Below are 18,184 nucleotides of genomic sequence, written 5' to 3' on the forward strand. Positions count from 1 at the left end.
TTACTTTCTGTTCTTTCTAGAGTTAATAAACTGCTTTATTTTTGTTTGGTTTTCTCCATTTCTATCAGATTCATCCCCCAAATGCTCCAACAACTGTAAACCTCTCATTACATATTCAAATGCATTAGGTAATTAATCTTCTACCTTTTCCTCCTCTTCTCTCTCTTATTTTTTCCTTGAGACATCTGTTAGAGGTCTTTTTGTTCTACCCTGGCTTGGTACTCCCTGGGCTTGCTACACATTAACATCCTGATCTCTTTTCTTTGACTATCAGCCTTGAGATTCTTGTTCCTTGTCTATTGTGTCCAAACCCCTATTTCTCGGATCCCATGTCTTCTTCCTTATTTTATTCCTCTTCTAGTGGAGATGCTTCTTTCATCTCAGTAGCTGAGAAAGTGTGAATTGATGGCAATGCCTTTTTAAAATATAGATATTGCAGTTTCAAAATGCCTCGAATGACAGTTTGACTAGATATAGCATTATAGGTTGAAACTAACTTTCCCATCACAATTTCCAGCACTGCTCTTAACAAATATATCATTATTCCACTGAATAGGATCAGTATTTTCTCTTCAGAACATTTTCAGATCTCTGATATCCAGTGTTCTGAAATTACATCCTGATCTTTGTGTAGATCTCTTTTCACAGTATGTGTAGAAACGGATTTCCTTCATTTCTGGAGAATTTTCTTGTACAATTTCATTAATATTTTTTCTCCTTAATTTCTTCTTTTTGCAAGAAGATAGTGACACCCCACCCCCCAGTATCACTCCTAATTTTCTGATCTCTTTGCCTCTACTTTCTGTATCTCTAAATTTGTATTTTATTTCTGGTGTTTATCCACTTTCTCTTCTTTATTTCTTTCTTTCTTTATTTATTATTTATTTTTATTTATTTTTTTTTTCCACTTTCTCTTCTGACCTTAAACTGATTTTGTTTGGTGTCTGCTATAAAAAATTTTATATCTAAGAAAAATTTTAATTTTTGCAAAGGTCTTTCTTATAACTTATATCATGGATGCAATATAGTTTCATCTCTTGGAAAGGCATTACTATATTATTACTTACCTGTTATTCTGTTACCTGCATTATTTCTTTAGACTTTATCTAGTTGTTCTGGTCACTATCTATCATATTAGAGGCTTTTGTCATGTGGCTGGTATTTCATATTTATTCAATATATTTGGCTCTATATTTATGTGAAGAATATAAATAAATATGTAATATTTATATAAATATAGCTAATATTTACAAAGTGCTTATTAAGTGCTGGGTGTTGTTCTAAGTACCGTAGATAGGGATCCCTGGGTGGCGCAGCGGTTTGGCGCCTGCCTTTGGCCCAGGGCGTGATCCTGGAGACCCAGGATCGAATCCCATGTCGGGCTCCCGGTGCATGGGGCCTGCTTCTCCCTCTGCCTGTGTCTCTGCCTCTCTCTCTCTCTGTGACTATCATAAATAAATAAAAAAATTAAAAAAAAAAAAGACTAATTTAAAATCTAAGTACCGTAGATATATATTCTTCCAATTCTGACAGTCCCATAAAGTAGTATTTTTACCTAAGGGTCAATCAGTTAGTGAGTAAACTAAGGATATGAAACCCAGGGATCTGGTTTCAAAGTCTATGCTCTTAACAACCATGCTGTTATTGCCCTTGAAAAAGGTTATTAAAAAGTAATGAGAAATCAAACATTTGTGTGTAATATGGATCGGTAGGGAGGCCTCCCTGTGTGGTGACTACAGCCTAGTTTTTTGTTTATAGACCCAAAAACTTTAGTACCTCTAGGTCTTTTTTTATTGGTCAGGTCATTTCCCCAGGGAGGAATCCTCAAAATTCCTAAGGACCATATGGCTTCGTGCTACCTCACTCGGGTGAAGCTAATGCCCACTTTTCAGTATATAAACTTTCTGCAAATGCTCCTGTCTGTTTTCATCATGAAGTCTAATGTCTACCTGTATGAATCTTCTGCCCTTGGGTTCAGAGCCTTTCTTAACCAACACTTTAAAGAGCAAACTTGACTCCAGTTTCCCGCTTGGGTAGCATAACAGTTGGTGGTCATATGAGTTGGGGAAAAGGAATCTAGGAGTAGTTAGCTGTTCCTTATATATAAATTTTCAATCAATCTTCCAGATTTCAGCCCCATCCCAACCCTTTATATTTAGAAGCACCTGACACTTCCACTTCCAAAGACTATCTGTAGTTTTACAGTGGCAACTGGTTCCTTTCTTGCAGCAATTTGGTTATCAATTTTCTTTATTAAATCAGTTACCACTCAGACCTGTGTTTTTTTTCATCTTGCAAAATTTTGCTGACACTTATTTTTCTGTGGTCAACTCTCTCTTTTGTCATGGTTTTGGTTTATGTCTTTCCAAATTCTTCTACTCTCAAATTTGAAAGAAGAACAGAGAAAAATGCAGATGTTTGATATACCTTGTTCAACCACAGGTCCTTGACTGATTTTAAATAATCCAGGATTTTACTTCTGTCTCATGTAGTATCTGCTATTCAATTATCCCATGGAAAAAAAATGTCATAAGTAGGAATGTTTATTTTCATTCCTTTTGAAACTTCAACATATATGTGATGTGAAATCAGCACAAAAATAACACATCAGAAACCTTGAACTAGACAAATCATATATCTTATGTGAATGTTGATTATTTAATAGCCTTAATATTCTAATGAGTCACTATTTCCAATTTAGAACATTTTTGAGCTTTCAAACTCACAGAGCAGCAAAAATCTCACATATAATCCAGGTAAACCAATATATAGATTACATTTAGAAATGAACTACTTAAGCTATAATGTCTTAATGAAAAACTAAGGTAAAAACTCCATAATCTTGCTTTGTACCCTAAATGACTAACATTTAAAAAGTACACTGGGTGGCTCAGTGGTTGAGCCTCTGCCTTCAGGCTCAGGGCGTGATCCCAGGATGGGAGGTGGGGGGGTGGGGGCTGAGTCCCACATCAGGCTCCCTGCGGGGAGCCTGCTTCTCCCTCTGCCAATGCCTATGCCTTTCTCTGTGTCTCTCATAAATAAATAAATAAAATCTTAAAAAACACATTATGTTAACTTTTCTATTTCAAATATAGTTACCATCATACTAATTTCTTTTTCTTGCATAAAATGCTTTTTATTTAAGACATTTAGGCAATGAATACATTATCTAAACCTGTAGAAAAACTACTGTTTTCTATTCCCCATCCCATCCCAGCCCCACTGCAACTAATGGAGAGTTGAAAACTAGCATGTTCTCACCAAATGCTTACCAAATGAAACAACAACAGTAACAAATAGTTAAATAGATACCTTAGTCCTGGTGGTGGTTTTGTTCTGTCTTCTTTCATTCCATACAAATGCAATAGCAGCCATAAAGTGAACACCGTGATTCATTGAAATTGGGCCCAATAATTCAAGGATTTGCTGTCTCAAGTTCTAAAACAATTTAAACAAATGACAAGTTAATTAAAACTTATGACACATTAATAACTAGACTGTACTTCTAGTTTTTTTAAAAAATAATATATAGCACTTTCATGTTTTGCTACCGAAATAACAGTAGAGGAAACTTTAATAGTGTTAAGAGAGGCAATCATGGTTATTTTAACTGGAAAAGAAAAAAAACCCCAAACCCTATAAAATGACAACTGCCAATCAGCCAGATGCAAGAGTCTATATGACAATAAGAAAACGTATCAATGAAATTCAATTACATTAGTAGATTCCTTTAAAAAGGAAAGGGGGTGTTTTATATTTAAGTGAAATTACACAACAGAAAAGCATATTTAATCTAAACATAAGTACTTAGTAAAAATTTTTGAGTTTCTGCCCTTCCTCTTCCCTCAATTTCAGTTGTTCTCCCATTATTGCATATCTAGGGAGTCAGGTCTACAAGTAAGATTAGGTAACTGAGGGATATCAATTCAACAACTTGACATTGCAGAACATGCTTTCAAATATAATTTTCCTCTAAGTATGAAGGAAAAACTTGGAAAATGCCAGTGTAAGAAAAAAACTTAAAAACTCAACCATTAATCATATTATACTGAGATAGTCATTATTAGCACACTAATTTCTTCTGCATATCATTTTTATATAACTATAAATACAAGATTTGTTCATTTATATAACATCCTTATTTCACTACAGTTTTACACATTTTCCATCCACTAAGATTTCTTCAAAACTGCAATTATTAATAACTCTGTAATGTAACATTAAAAGGATAATTTATTTAACCATTTTTCTTATTTACTGTTTAGGATCTCTCTTTCTGCCACTAAATAAGGCTATAATGATATATACATGTATATATATATTCACATAATTTTGATTACCTTAGAATTCATTACTCAAGTAGATTACTAGGTCACAGACTACAAAACTTTTAAAGCTCTCTGTGCATATTGCTAAATTGTTTTCTAGGAGGGTTTTGCATATTAAAATGTCAACTTAAAACAACCTAAAGAAAGGGAATAAAATTATGTATGAATGAACCTCAAAAACATTTTGTCACATGAAAGAAACCAGATACGAAAGACCAAATAACACATGATTCCATTTATTAAAAATGTCCAGAAAAAGCAAATGTATATGCAGAAAAAACAGATTAGTGGTTGAATGGAGTTAGCGAGGGGAACAGGGTGTGACTGCAAATGGGTACCAGGACTCTTTTTGTGGTGGTGGACATATTCAAAGACTGTGGTGACAGTTTCACAACTCTGGGAATGTACTAGAAAAAAAAAATCATTGTATATACTTATAAATGCATGAATTATGTGATACATCATTTCTCAATGAGACAGTTAAAATTATTTGAGAACTAATTATTCAATTCACATACGTGCCATAAATTCTACTTAAATTATTCACAAATTCTGAATAAAATCTTCAGGAAAGTCCCAGAAAAAACTCTTTTGAGTTTTTTGTGACTATACACAGAGGAAGTGTGAATTGACTAACCTTAGTGGCTCCAAGATTAATAGTGGTAACAGATGCAGAAGCAGCAACAGCGATCTTTTCTGAAGAATCAGCCTGATGCAGGATGCTCCAAAGCAATGTCACAGAGGACATGATCATATGAAGAATCGAGAGGATTCCACTGCGGGCTTCAAACAAGTGTTTTTGGTCTACGTTGACCAAAAGCTATCAAAGTTGGGGGTAAAAATACATACCAATTACCGAGGTTTACAAATGGGTGTTAAACCTCTGTCTTTTCAAAGGTGTCAAATATTCATGCAGTCTTACTTGGTGATACTGAGTAGTAGGATCCAATAAGCAGTAATGGATAATGGCTGTGATCCCTTCTAAAAGAGTAAGAATCATATCTGGTGGAATGATTGATGCCATCCACAGAGGTCTGAAATAAAATGCATTCATTTGAACACAAGTTCTGTGAAAGAAGTGTTCATGTTTTATCAATAGTAAATGTCTAGTATGTGCTAGGCACATAGTAGGTGCTCAAAAAATATTACATGAAAAAATGACTAAGAGTACACATTAGAAGTTTTTATATCCTAATATCTAAAACAAGTGAGTTGTACTAGAGTTCTTTTTGGCTAAAGAATTCAATATATATATAGCCAGTAAATATCTAGCAACTACATAATAGCAGGTGATCAATATTGATGATACAGGCAGTTTTCTCATATTTTACAATATTCAATACAAATTTAGCTAAGTTTATACAGGACATAAAGCAGACACTTGTCTATTAAACACTTGGCTAATTTCTGACAGATTAATTGAGCATGGGGATACAGGTGGAAGACATCACTAAACTATAAAAATTGGAAACAAAAAATCAGATGGGAAAACAGTTATTTTTAATTATTTTTAGTGTGATATTAATTTCCACTAAGATAACTTATCAAATAAAACTAGGGAAACCCTTTGCTTGGCTTTGTATTACTTTTGCCAGCTCAGTCAAGAAGAACATCAAAATTAATTTCAACTCTTAGAGGAGAAAAAAGGCCTGTTTAAATACTCCTCTTTTCCATTTTGGATTTCTTTTACTAATACTCTCCCTCAAGCTGAATTTCCTCCTTTGTGAAAATAACATACTATTTATAACCTTGTACTATTTGTAACTGATAACCACTAATTTATTTACTCAAATTGTAACTGATTTTCTGGACAATTATGTAGTCATGATGTGAAAAATGTCAGTGATAAAGTTAAAAATCAACCCTTACCTACTATCGGACAATCCTGTCTCGTATTTGTACTGCTGGATTAAATTATCTAAATTTCGGCAAAGCTGTAGTGTCACAGAAACAACCACTCTCTGCAGAACTTTTCCCATGTAAGGAAGAGTAGATGTGATTAAACCAATCCACTGTGGGTGCATCTTACAGGCACAGTGTTGATGCAAAGCTCGTATCACTGCACAGAGAAACATGCCTTGACATGTAATTGGCTGAGCATGGAGATACTGAAGAGAAGTCATGGGCTGATGGGGATTAATGTGTTCCAGATCAGATACAACAAAATCAAAACCTGTTTCATTCTCTTCGGGGACAGTCATTACTCGGTGTTCTAGAACAATGAGCTTCTGAAGCACTTTAAGAAGCTGTGACTGGAGTGTACTGCCATTGTCAAATTCGTCTTCTGAGAAATTGATAAGGCTATCTTCTGAGAAACCTTCTTCCACGGCAACCATGTTCTTACCTGCCATTTTCTCACTATGCCATTTCTGTGCACTAAAGATAGATGACAGCAAACAGTGAAGAATCACTTTCTGAACTTTGCACTTAGATAACATATCAGAGATAAAACTAGGGAAACCCTTTGCTGAGCTTTCTATTACTTTTGCCAGCTCAGTAAAGAGAAGCGTCAAAATTTCTATGCTCATCATCTGCATGTTTCGATTGCCTATTAAGTCTTGTGCAGTGACCTTGACATGAGTTGGGTAATGACTACGCATGTAATACAAGCAGAGGGAAATGAGAATTTCTATGTACATAGAACTCCGGAAGTTATGATTTGAGTCTACTGGAATGTGACTATAAAAGTCTTTGCCCATGACAGAAATCCGGTGTCTGGCCAAGAGATTCTGAAGCAGAGACAACTGAGGGGTATACGCATTATTTACACTAGTGGTTGAAATGGCATTTACAAAAGTAATAGGGTTAGTTTTCAAGATGGCTTTGATAGCAGAGAAAGCATACAGAGTCCTTGATGAATCATACAACTGGAGATACAGAAGCACATGCTGATAGAGCGGATGGATGTTGAAATTGGGAGATTTCCGTGATCCTGGAGAACCCATGTCACTCTCAATTTCAGAAATTTCTCCCTCTCCACAGCTGTACCAGTTCTCTAAATCTAGACCGTCGCTGAAGAACACACTGGTTTGTTTGAGTTTTTCATTTGAAGTTTTTTTCTTATCATCATCCTTTTTTCTGGCAAGTTTTACTTTAGGTTTTGCTCCTGGTTGTTTACCTGACTCCTTAACGATGGTTTCTTTCTCAGAGACTTTTTCTGATAATTTTTCTTTGAAGCTGAACTGGATACTACTGTGACTCCTCTGTCTAGATTTGGTTTCTATGGAAGCAACATTAGAGTCCTGGAGAGCCTGTGTGGTTCCTGAAATACAAGGTGAGGAACTATTTCTGGAGATTCCATTTGCCACACACTCAGGGCCTCCTTCCGCAGACACAGACAGAAATGGAGAACCATCATTACTCAGCAAAGCACTCTGGCTCTGCTGAGCAGACTGATCATCAGTTTTAAGTGCCTCCTCACCCAGACCTACATCACTGTGCTTTGGGGGAATAGCTTCCATTTCTAACTGGGACGTGACTGATGCAGATTCTGCTTCGAGGCCACTTACAACTTTACATATCAGGTCAAACACTACCTGCTGAACATCATCATCAGGGGAGCAGGCATTTGGCATTTGGGAATCTTCCTGGACATTCGCATTTTCAGGATCGACATCATAACTCAAGTTGTCCCCAGCAGAGGACTGTGAGCATCCAGAGTCAGAACTCTGGAGAACTTCTATCTGCTGGTCTGGAAGGTCAAAATCAGATACAACCATTGGAATTGTCTCGCTGCTGGTACTTAGAAGGGAAAGTCTGTCACTCAATGGATTAACAGTGAGACTAAAGTTCTCTATTTCGTCCATGGTAAGCGGCTTTTCACCATTTCCTTTAGATGCAATGAGTTGTACTTGGCTTACTGGCATAGGAGAAAAACAGTACAGAAGGAAAATTATAAAACATATTAAAATAATTGAAATGTAGACTGAACTCAAGATTTTTACTCATTACCTTCATCAGCTATTTATACTTCCCTACTAAAATTATATTTTACTTTTACTATTTTAGATCCTTTAAGTTAGAAAATTTTGTAGATGACTAGTAACTAGAATTTAGTAAAGACAATTCAACAATAGAATGTCTATTAATTGAATTAAACAGAACACATTTAAAACAGAAACAATATAAAAATTTTCCCTTTTCCCCAAATAAGGTATCATTTTTACTGCAGTTCAAAATTTTAGTTTTTTTCCCTCTTTGTGTGATATTTCCTTTAGTTACGCTATTTCTAAGAATTCAAATAGTTTGGTAGTTGATTATACATATATACGTAAAATATATATTATATACAAATAATATGTATTTATATATTATATATAAATTATATATAATATATATGATCTCCTTGATTTCAATACAACTCAGTATTTATGAATTATCTAGTATGCCTAAACCTGGAGATAATGGGGGTGAGAGAAGGAAAAAACATCACTGCTCTCTAGAGAGTTTGAACTTAGGAGAGGATCACAAACATATTCATCGCCTTCTGTACCTTTTAGGGGGCATACTAAGCTGTTGGCATTCTTTCACCTAGAGCAGAAGGCTTCCTTTCATAGGAGTAGAAAATGTTATAAAGCTCAGGGAAAGCATAGTGCCCCTACAGGTAAGGAAGCTGATCTCATGGCAAGGGGAGAATTCAGCAGTTAGGCAGGAACTGGAGCGGGGAAAGCGCTAACACAAAGAAGTTGGGGTGACAGGCAGGGTGGAACATGCCCCAGGCAGACTCAGAATAAGTGGTGGAAAAGCAGGTGGAGAAAGGAAACAAGGCTTGTAGAAACACACTAAATAGGAAGTAGAAGCACAATGGCTCAGTCACAGGTTTACTACTCAGCAGCCATGGAACTGTGAGAAAGCCACTGCCCTCTCAGCATCAGCTATCTGCTCAGGAAAATGACCTTTTTAATCACTGACCACACAGGGTTACTTGTTAAGATACAAATGATGTATGTGGGCATCGTTAGTCTCCGAAGTGTAATAGACTAATCTAATCTATGCAGCCATATGTTATAGATGGCATCACTTGACCATTTGTAAAGTGTGAACCTCAAGTGGTAATACTGATTACTTAACAAACACTAGGATATGCCAGTCCGCACTAAACATGTCACAGGACAATGTCTGATGTACACAATAAAGCCTGGAAAGGTGGGTCCTACTACTACTATTTCACAGATGAGGAAAATGATTCATGAAATATAAATGTGCACTATAGGATTATACATTCCCAATGAAATATCTCCCCAGCCTTGAATGATCAAAATTGCTAATTAAATTATAAAGGCATTTTCATCAAAATTGAAGACTGTCTTTGACCAGAGTTGTGCTGACTCCTCCCTTGAAAGAGTCAACTGATAAAGAGAGACAAGTCCTCTTAAGGTTATCACTGACGGAGTATGTTCTGACAGGGCCCACAATGAGGATTGCTGGCACATGTGGAGGGGAGAAAAAGCCCATGGGGAACACCTTACTGTTGCCAATCACCACCATGTTCACCTCTCACTTTATTTTAATAATTTAATTTTAAATAAAGCTGTCCTACTTCCATGTGATATTCACCATTGCTGCAGGCAAAATTTTGCATAAAATGCTTGTCGCTTTCTTCTCCGGGATAATAGGGAGCCTTATTCCAATAACGTTCTGCTTGTACACGCTGCACTGACACCCTCTGGGTTTTGGGATGAAGCAGGAGCAACAGTAATGGTTCCAAAACTCTTGCAATATCATGTCTTTGTAGCACTTGGTTCAGCCAGGCTTGTCCCACAGAGCTAGTAGAACCATCGAGGCTATTCAGGCTATCTAACATGATGAACAGTGACCTACAATGAACACCAATAATTAAAGCAACAGAACATCAACTTTAATCTTAACACTAATTTTTCTTAAATCAGTATTATTTAAGTCTTACTATTTTGAATTAACTTTTAAAAAGTAATCATACTTCAGGATAACTGGTGACCATAGCACTTTAATCATCTTAATCCCTACAGTTTCAGTAGATATGAGAAAGGAGAAAATGGTCTTTCTCTCTTTTCTTATACACTTTTTTTTTTTTTTATTTCACAAGCATACATTACCTTTATAAGATAGATACTAAAGAATAGGAAAAAAACCTCTTAGTCTTGTTTCAGCAACATATTCCTGGCTCATATCACCAAATACTAAACTCCCTGCAAGTCAGCACTTCTTACATGCTCTTCTGTACCCAATCTCTTTACCAAATCAAACTTAAGTGCTTAAGTCAAGGAAAGACCTTCTGTGAAAGGTACGGAGATGTGTTTTGGAATCAGAAAACCCAAGATTCAAATGTGGGCTATCCACTCGACCTCATGTGTGGTCTTGGGCAAGCTGCTTAATTTCTCTGGTCCTTCAGTGCCTCATTTGTATGATGAGAAAAGGGAGTTGTCAAATAGAGATGGCATTTATAAAGTACCTAAGCCAAGCACCTCGTTCATTGTACTGGTTCAACAGCAGATCATTTAAAAATGGTGATGCTATGGAAAAAGTAGTGCTCAGTAAAGCACACATCTGGTCCTGAGCTGGGGCTATAAGCATAGTAGGAGAGTCAGATCTATGGCCTCCTCCAGGAGACCTGCTGGTGAGACTCCTATTATCCAGTGCCAATATCTGAATCTACCATATAATAGCCTCTCCTTGGAAGTTAATGCGAATCTTATATTTGGGGTATGAGGCATCTTAAGTGGTCTAGATAGACAAGTAGCGAAACCACTCTTAGGTAGCTACAGGTTCTCTGAATCCACGTAAGTGGTCTGTCAGTATTTTAGCAACAGATTTATTATGTCCAGTTCAGGCAGAAGACTGAATATAACTGTTGGAGAAGCAGATACATAATTAACTGTTTAAATGAAACTTCACTGTGAATATAGACTCAAAAAGGCTGTATTCATTGCTGCATCCCTGACACCTAGAATGGTGCCTGGCACATAGTAGGGTCTTGATGAATAGTCATCTAGTGAAAGAAAGGGGCTCTGGGTGCTTCAATGCCATACATTTTAATATAGCTTAGATTAAAAAAAACAATTTATAAGTTTTCTTTATAAAATCTGTAAGTTAAAAATAAATAAATAAATAAATAAATAAATAAATAAATAAATAAATAAAACAAAATCTGTAAGTTATTTTCTACCCCTGCCAAACTAGGCAGAGGATTCAATAAAAGAGACATTGAGATATCTGACTGCAAATCCAAATATCAAATGCAACAAACCTGTCAAAAGAACGCGCAAAGGATGATGACTTATTTATATGGAGATCCCTTGTGAGATGCCAAAGAACTGCGAACTTTGCATGTGCTTCCATCCTTATTTTCTGAGGAGGAAGATGGGAGATTAAATTATTTTATTCTCCTTTGAAGATATTAAGGGATTTTAATAAATGAAAGTAGTAATTTACGAGGCAGTATTAGGTTCAATGTTCATAGTACTCAACACACAACACAATAAATTGTTTTTATGAAAGTAGAAACATAAAAGAGACTTAAATGTATACAGATATATTAAACCTGAAGGATCATCTCATGTTATCTCATAAATCATTAGTATTTAGTTTAGACTAGGTAACCAGTTTTCTAGATTACAACAGGATGGAAAGAACTAAGAACGCACAGTATAGGATGCACTTTCCTTCTTATTTTAATATACATACTTAGTAGTCAAAATTTATTACACTATACAGTTTATTTTTGGTCCCAGGAATTACATAATAATCTCAAATGAATGTGTCATTACTTATAAAGCTGGTTTATTAGATTAAAAAATTTAAACACCTAAAAAATTATGTAAGAAAAACATTATATCGCTTTGAAATTATCTTGAAAACATTAAGTGATATAATAATAATGGACAAAATAACGGAAAAATATTCAGAAAGATAAGCATTTGGTCTAGATAATGAACATGAATTAATGTAAATCAGGTAGGAATTGTGAAGTTATCTAGATTTTTTAGTCTTCCTTCAACATTTGTGGAATCCCTCGAGTAAACGCCCTCCAGCATCAGGGACTGAAAACTGTCTAAACTGCGGGTGATCAGTTAGAGGACTTTCTTTTTTTTCTATGGGCCTAATAAATGCTTTTCTTTTCTTTCTTTTTTTTTTTAATAAATGCTTTTCCTATGAAGCCTGTGTTTGTACATCAACAAATACAAACACATAAAAAAAGAAAAGTAACAGTATTTTAATTTTTTCATGGATGTATACCTTTATTCAGAACTTAGTATTTCTTTAAAAATATCACACAAGTAAACAGTTATATAATTTGTCCTAGATTTATATTTAATATAAACAAATTAAATGCAAGCCTTTATCAAACCTTTTATTCCTAAACAATTTTAAAAGAATGTGTTGAAGCAGACATAGAATTTTAATAAACTTTATTCCTCTTTTTTTTTTATTGGAGTTCAATTTGCCAACATATAGCATAACACCCAGTCTCATCCCGCCAAGTGCCTCCCTCAGTGCCCACCACCCAACTTATTCCTCTTATTCCTTCATTTGCCACTTCCCTTCTTGCCAAAAGCTTCATTTACTCAACACAATGCCTTTTTCTTTTTAATGGCCCATTCAAACTCACTAGCGTTTACAGTACTTAAAAATTAAGGTGATGCACTGCTAAGAGCTGTTTAATAAAATCTTTGATTGACGTTACAGAGTAGGCATGGGAAGACCACACTTCATTAAACTGCCCTGAAGGGATGTCTGGGTGGCTCAGCAGTTGGGCGTCTGCCTTTGGCTCAGGGAGTGATCTGGGAGTCCTGGGATCAAGTCCCACATCAGGCTCCCTGCACGGAGCCTGCTTCTCTCTCTGCCTGTACCTCTGCCTCTCTCTCTGTGTGTCTCTCATGAATAAATAAATAAAATCTAAAAACAAAACCCTGCCCTGAAGAGGTCAACCAGAATGATAGCTCTGGCTTCTTCTCAGGAGCACCTATAATTCTATTACTTTTACTCTTACTGACTTATGGATCATTTCATATACATTAGGATACAAAATCCTTATTTTGAATATTTATTATAATGCAAATAATATCTCATATATTAGCATTCTGTGGCTTATAAATGTAACTTCATACACACATCACTTCATTTCACATACATTAGTTAATGCAGCCATACTTCCAAAACAAGGCTATTGATTCCTCCTTAAGTAATCCAAGAACTTGGCCCAGCAACAACTTGAATCACTGCTATCCACAACTGATGTCCTAAACTAAGAAATAAACCCAGTATTTGATTATGGGTTACTTGATTTCTCCTATTACTGATGCTTTTGTAAAGAACTTTCTTCTAAAGAGAACAGAAGAAATTTGTTTTAAAGACATGAAGATCACTCTGAATGAATTTATATAATCTCTAATCAGATATTAGCTATAATAGTTTTGGTAAAGTTTCTTTAATTTACCTTTTGGTATAATGGGAGTGGGGGAGGTGAGGGAGGGACAAGATAAAAAAAAGAATTTACCTTATCTTTATGGGTTAACTGCTGACTTATAACATCCTCACAGATGCTAGAAGAAGGAACCAAGTTATGTAATTGATAAAACAGTTCCACACTTTTCTGATGGTGCTGAGGTGTCCTATCTCCCAGCTGATCCCACAATGTTAAAGCTACATGCTATAGAAAAAGATGTAAAAGTGACAATGTTACGACACCATAAATTAAAACTTATTTAACAAGCATTTCCTGTTATGTACAAGCCTCTGAATACCAGACCTTGAAGGTCTTCAACATTCATTTATGCCACAAGGATGAAGTGTAGCTTTCCATGTGCTCACTTTTTGGTCATCCAGGCCATTAGAACCTCTTATGATAGATCTTTAATGATGAATTTTTATTTTTTAAGGTCCCTTCCTAATGATATTTATTTTAAACATCAAACATGTAAATACTTTCTACAGGTACCAGAGAGAACCCCATTTCACTACCTTTAATGACATTTAGTAAAGTATTGCTAGAATACGTAGCCTTAGGAGGATACAAATCCCACATTGAATATAATTTAATATTTATGGTTATATGTTACAAAATTAAATATAATTCATAGTTCAAATATCCAAATTACTTAAGATACATAAAATATAGGTTGTATGTATTTCAGAGTTACACATGTTAACATAGTACTTGATGATCTATGATAGCATTAACAAAAAATGTAACCGTTTTTAGGGTTTACCACCATAATGTTATTACAGAAAAACCAACTCTAAATCTAGTAGGAGAAATGATCTGGTGAGGCACAATGACTTGAAATGAGATAAAACTTTTAAAAAGCTTTATATACAAAGAATCTACCTACTTTAAGATGTAATATAATCCAATATACTTGATGTTCTTTCTATGTAGAAGATATCATCTGCACTGCTGTGATCAAAATAAAAAACTGTGCATTTTTTTGTGAATGGCATCATACACCACAGATGATAATCAGATAATAGAGAGTCAAAAAAAAACACTTTTCCTGGAAGTTTTGGAGAGCTGAAATTATACTCTATGAAGAGTAAGTGTCATAACCCCACCATGTGGAAAATAAGTTTCACTGTATAAATGAACTTACTTCTTTTTTAGCTGTAGTTACTCAGCTCCATGCCTTTAGAGTATAGAGCCCTATTGCTTGCTTTCTCTAACCTCATCCTCAACTCCTCTCGTCCTTATCTTCTTCCTTCTCACAAAACTGGGGACAAGACTGGCCAAGTAGTATAGATTAAGTGTGGTATACATCTTTTTCTATATAGTAAAATATGAAGAGGTTTTTAATGAAGGCTGATTACCATCTTTAAAATCTCTGCTAAGCAAACTAGGTCAAGTACCATCTTAGTCATGTCCATATTTCTTAGAATTTACCTTGAAAAATTCAGTCTTCTCAGCTATGTATCTCAGATTGCCCGGAGTGAGGGGGGGTCTAATAACGACTGCTACTCTTCCCTGGTTTGGACTTAAGGGTTGTGCAGGCTCCACACTGTTGATGTTTTCCCCAGTGACCATGGCCACAGACTGAGTCAGTCCCACCAGGTCCATGACTAATGAAATAGCAACACTCTGCACACTGAAATCACTTGCGTGGCTGCAAGCATTCATCAGAGTCTGGAGCCACAGTGGAGGCTGCACATGCTCCCAGTCTGAAACAAAAGATGGAAGACAACACACTGCATCATGATAAACCTTTCACACAGACTCTCACTTCCAGGTTAATTTAAGAAAAAAACAAAGCACCTCTTCTTACTACCTTCTGGCCTTGATCTGTTAGAAAAACCATAATTCCATAATTTCTCACCTAGACTGGAGCTTTAAGAAAATAAAACAGCAACATGAATTTCATAAACTTTTTTGGTATGTAATTTTCTTTATGCCAAGTCATAAATCTATTTCCCTGTCCTGACACACAGTACATTAATCAATAAACATTATGTAGCACTCGCTGCATTTTGGGTGTGCCTATATAAAAAAATTAAATAATGCTAAACACTTAATAAAGGAAACCAATGGATTTAAATGTTACATTATGTTTCTCCAAAGGAGTTAATTTCCTTCTTAGCTTCTACTCATTTGCAAGCAAACAGTGAAAGACATCAAAATCACATTTTCCAATATAGCAATATATATCTCCCCATAAAGATAGTATTTCATTAAAAAAAATCTACAAATTAAAATAACACCTTAAAAAATTAACTGGCTAAAAAAAAAAAATCCCAGTTTTAATATCTGAGTGCTTCTTAAAAAAAAAAAAAAAAGTGTGTTGTAAAAAATATTTAAATATATACATAAAACCAAGATGACCTTACCAGTCTCTGATTTTTCAGTATGTAAGTCTGAGGTATGGTTCCCCTCTGCAATGTAAACTGGGAAACTGGAGCACTCCAGGAAGAGCTGGCAGGCAGAAAGGAAGGCAGAAAGGTATTCTTTTGAAGTTTTGTGTTTACTTATGTTTCTCTCTTTTACATCTCCATGTGAATCCCTGTCCCATTTTGAAGTCTCTCCTTGCTCTCGACTGGGATCCCCCGGATGCTCTGTAGCCAAAGCCTGAGAAAAAGTGTTACCCTGAATGATGTAGAGATTGATAAGTCTGGTGAGAAACTGCTGGACGTACTCCAAGCAGCACTGCATTGCGGTTTTCTGGGCTGTCTTCCCACTTCGAGGTGCCGTCCCCTGAGTGACTATGGATGGGGGCTGGATGATGGTTTCTTCAGATCCCACAGTGGAGGCTGTTTCTGTCTCAGAGGATGTGCTACCAATGGGGATGGCAGCTGTCCTCTGCCCCTCACTCAGGTCTCTGTCAATGTCATCACTTCGGTCTGCTTGATACTGTATAAACTCAGTGAATCCACTCTCTGATGATCGACTACTTGGTGGATTTTCTCCATCTTCAAACACTTCACTAGGATTTTCGAGAGAAACTGATGATACCTGGTAGACATTAAAAAGAGCAAAGGCTAAGCAGTTAAATGTGTATATTAGAAATTAAAAATTAGAAATGGCCATGCTTTGAGAGATGTCAGTTGGATTAGATGATTTAAAACTTAATCTACATGTCTGTTTGAATCTCAGAACAATTTCTACAACTGATTCATAGGTCTATGATAATCAATAGGAAATACTCATGAGTCTAATAAATAGATTAATATAAACTCATTCGCTAAGTGTTTATTATTCACTACATACATAACATAAGGCTGGGTTCTTTTTGTTTTTTTTAAATTTTGCACACTGCTTTACCATCACTTTTATTTTTTTTAATTTTTTATTTTTATATATTTATGATAGTCACACACACAGAGAGAGAGAGAGAGAGGCAGAGGGAGAAGCAGGCTCCATGCGCCAGGAGCCCGACGTGGGATTTGATCCCGGGTCTCCAGGATCGCGCCCTGGGCCACAGGCAGGCACCAAACCTCTGCGCCACCCAGGGATCCCAAGGCTGGGTTCTTGAGGGCAAAATATGTATATGCACAAATCTCTATGATCTCTATATATCCTTATTTTCAAACAACTGACAATTTATTCAGTCTACATCATGAAATCACTTTCCTAATGTCTAAACAATGCAAGGAATGAGAAATTTTAAAAATCAGAAATAAATTCTAATAGGTCATCTGTTCAGAAACCAGTTATGTGAAATTTCTGTATGAAATGTGTAAAGCACTATTTAAATGTTTGCCATCAATCTTACATTCTTTTGACAAACAGATGCTGAACCTACATTATATATACGCCAGACACTGTATTAGGTACTAGGAATAAAAGGAGTAAGTTTGAAATCTGAATAAGATAGAAAGACAATTAAAATTATCAACAAAACATGGACCAGCCACTGGAGTGGAGCTGGAATGCATTAACCATCCCCTTCCTACAAAGACAGGAGAAGTACAATCACTGAGCATATTTTCTGGCTTAGTTTAAGGAGACAAAAGTTGTACATATCATGCATTGCTTGGGGACCATGCCAAAGCATAAGCTGAACCTGAATAAGAGCACTTTTTAATCACTAAAAAGTGATCTTATTGAAGATTATTGAAGATACAAACTAAATGTTCTGCTGCTACAAAGCTGGGCCTCACACAGTGTTCCTTGCTTCAGTGAATGGCATCACCATTCATCAAATCAAAAGACAGAAACCTAGGGGTTCTTGGGATCTTCTCCACCTTACCTTCTCACTTTCCCTATAGCCACTTCAGAATAGTGGTTAAGGGTACTAGCCACGAATTAGCTAAGATTCTGACACTTACTAGTTTGGCAAGCTATTTAACCTATCTAAACAGTATCCTGATAAATATAATTGAGATACCAACAGTTCCTAATCTTACAGTTGCTGTGAGGATTAAGTAAAACAGTATATATAAAACACATGGCT

General features: G+C 35.7%; 1 protein-coding gene across 11 annotated transcripts in view; it reads right to left on the reverse strand.

Moving 5' to 3' along the window:
- DOP1A (DOP1 leucine zipper like protein A) overlaps nt 1-18,184 on the reverse strand; it is a 108,337-nt gene that overhangs the window by 22,488 nt on the left and 67,665 nt on the right. For all 11 annotated transcript variants that reach the window (XM_072832211.1, XM_072832207.1, XM_072832212.1 and 8 more), the window contains 9 exons: nt 16,122-16,743; nt 15,184-15,458; nt 13,804-13,956; nt 11,554-11,654; nt 9,885-10,144; nt 6,198-8,187; nt 5,251-5,362; nt 4,966-5,148; nt 3,313-3,438 (listed from right to left, as the gene is read on the reverse strand). In XM_072832211.1, the coding sequence (XP_072688312.1) occupies nt 3,313-3,438; nt 4,966-5,148; nt 5,251-5,362; nt 6,198-8,187; nt 9,885-10,144; nt 11,554-11,654; nt 13,804-13,956; nt 15,184-15,458; nt 16,122-16,743 (3,822 nt within the window). The remainder of the gene's footprint in view (nt 1-3,312; nt 3,439-4,965; nt 5,149-5,250; nt 5,363-6,197; nt 8,188-9,884; nt 10,145-11,553; nt 11,655-13,803; nt 13,957-15,183; nt 15,459-16,121; nt 16,744-18,184) is intronic.

Source organism: Canis lupus, chromosome 7 (assembly GCF_048164855.1).
Source record: "Canis lupus baileyi chromosome 7, mCanLup2.hap1, whole genome shotgun sequence".
In the NCBI taxonomy this organism is placed as follows: domain Eukaryota; kingdom Metazoa; phylum Chordata; class Mammalia; order Carnivora; family Canidae; genus Canis; species Canis lupus.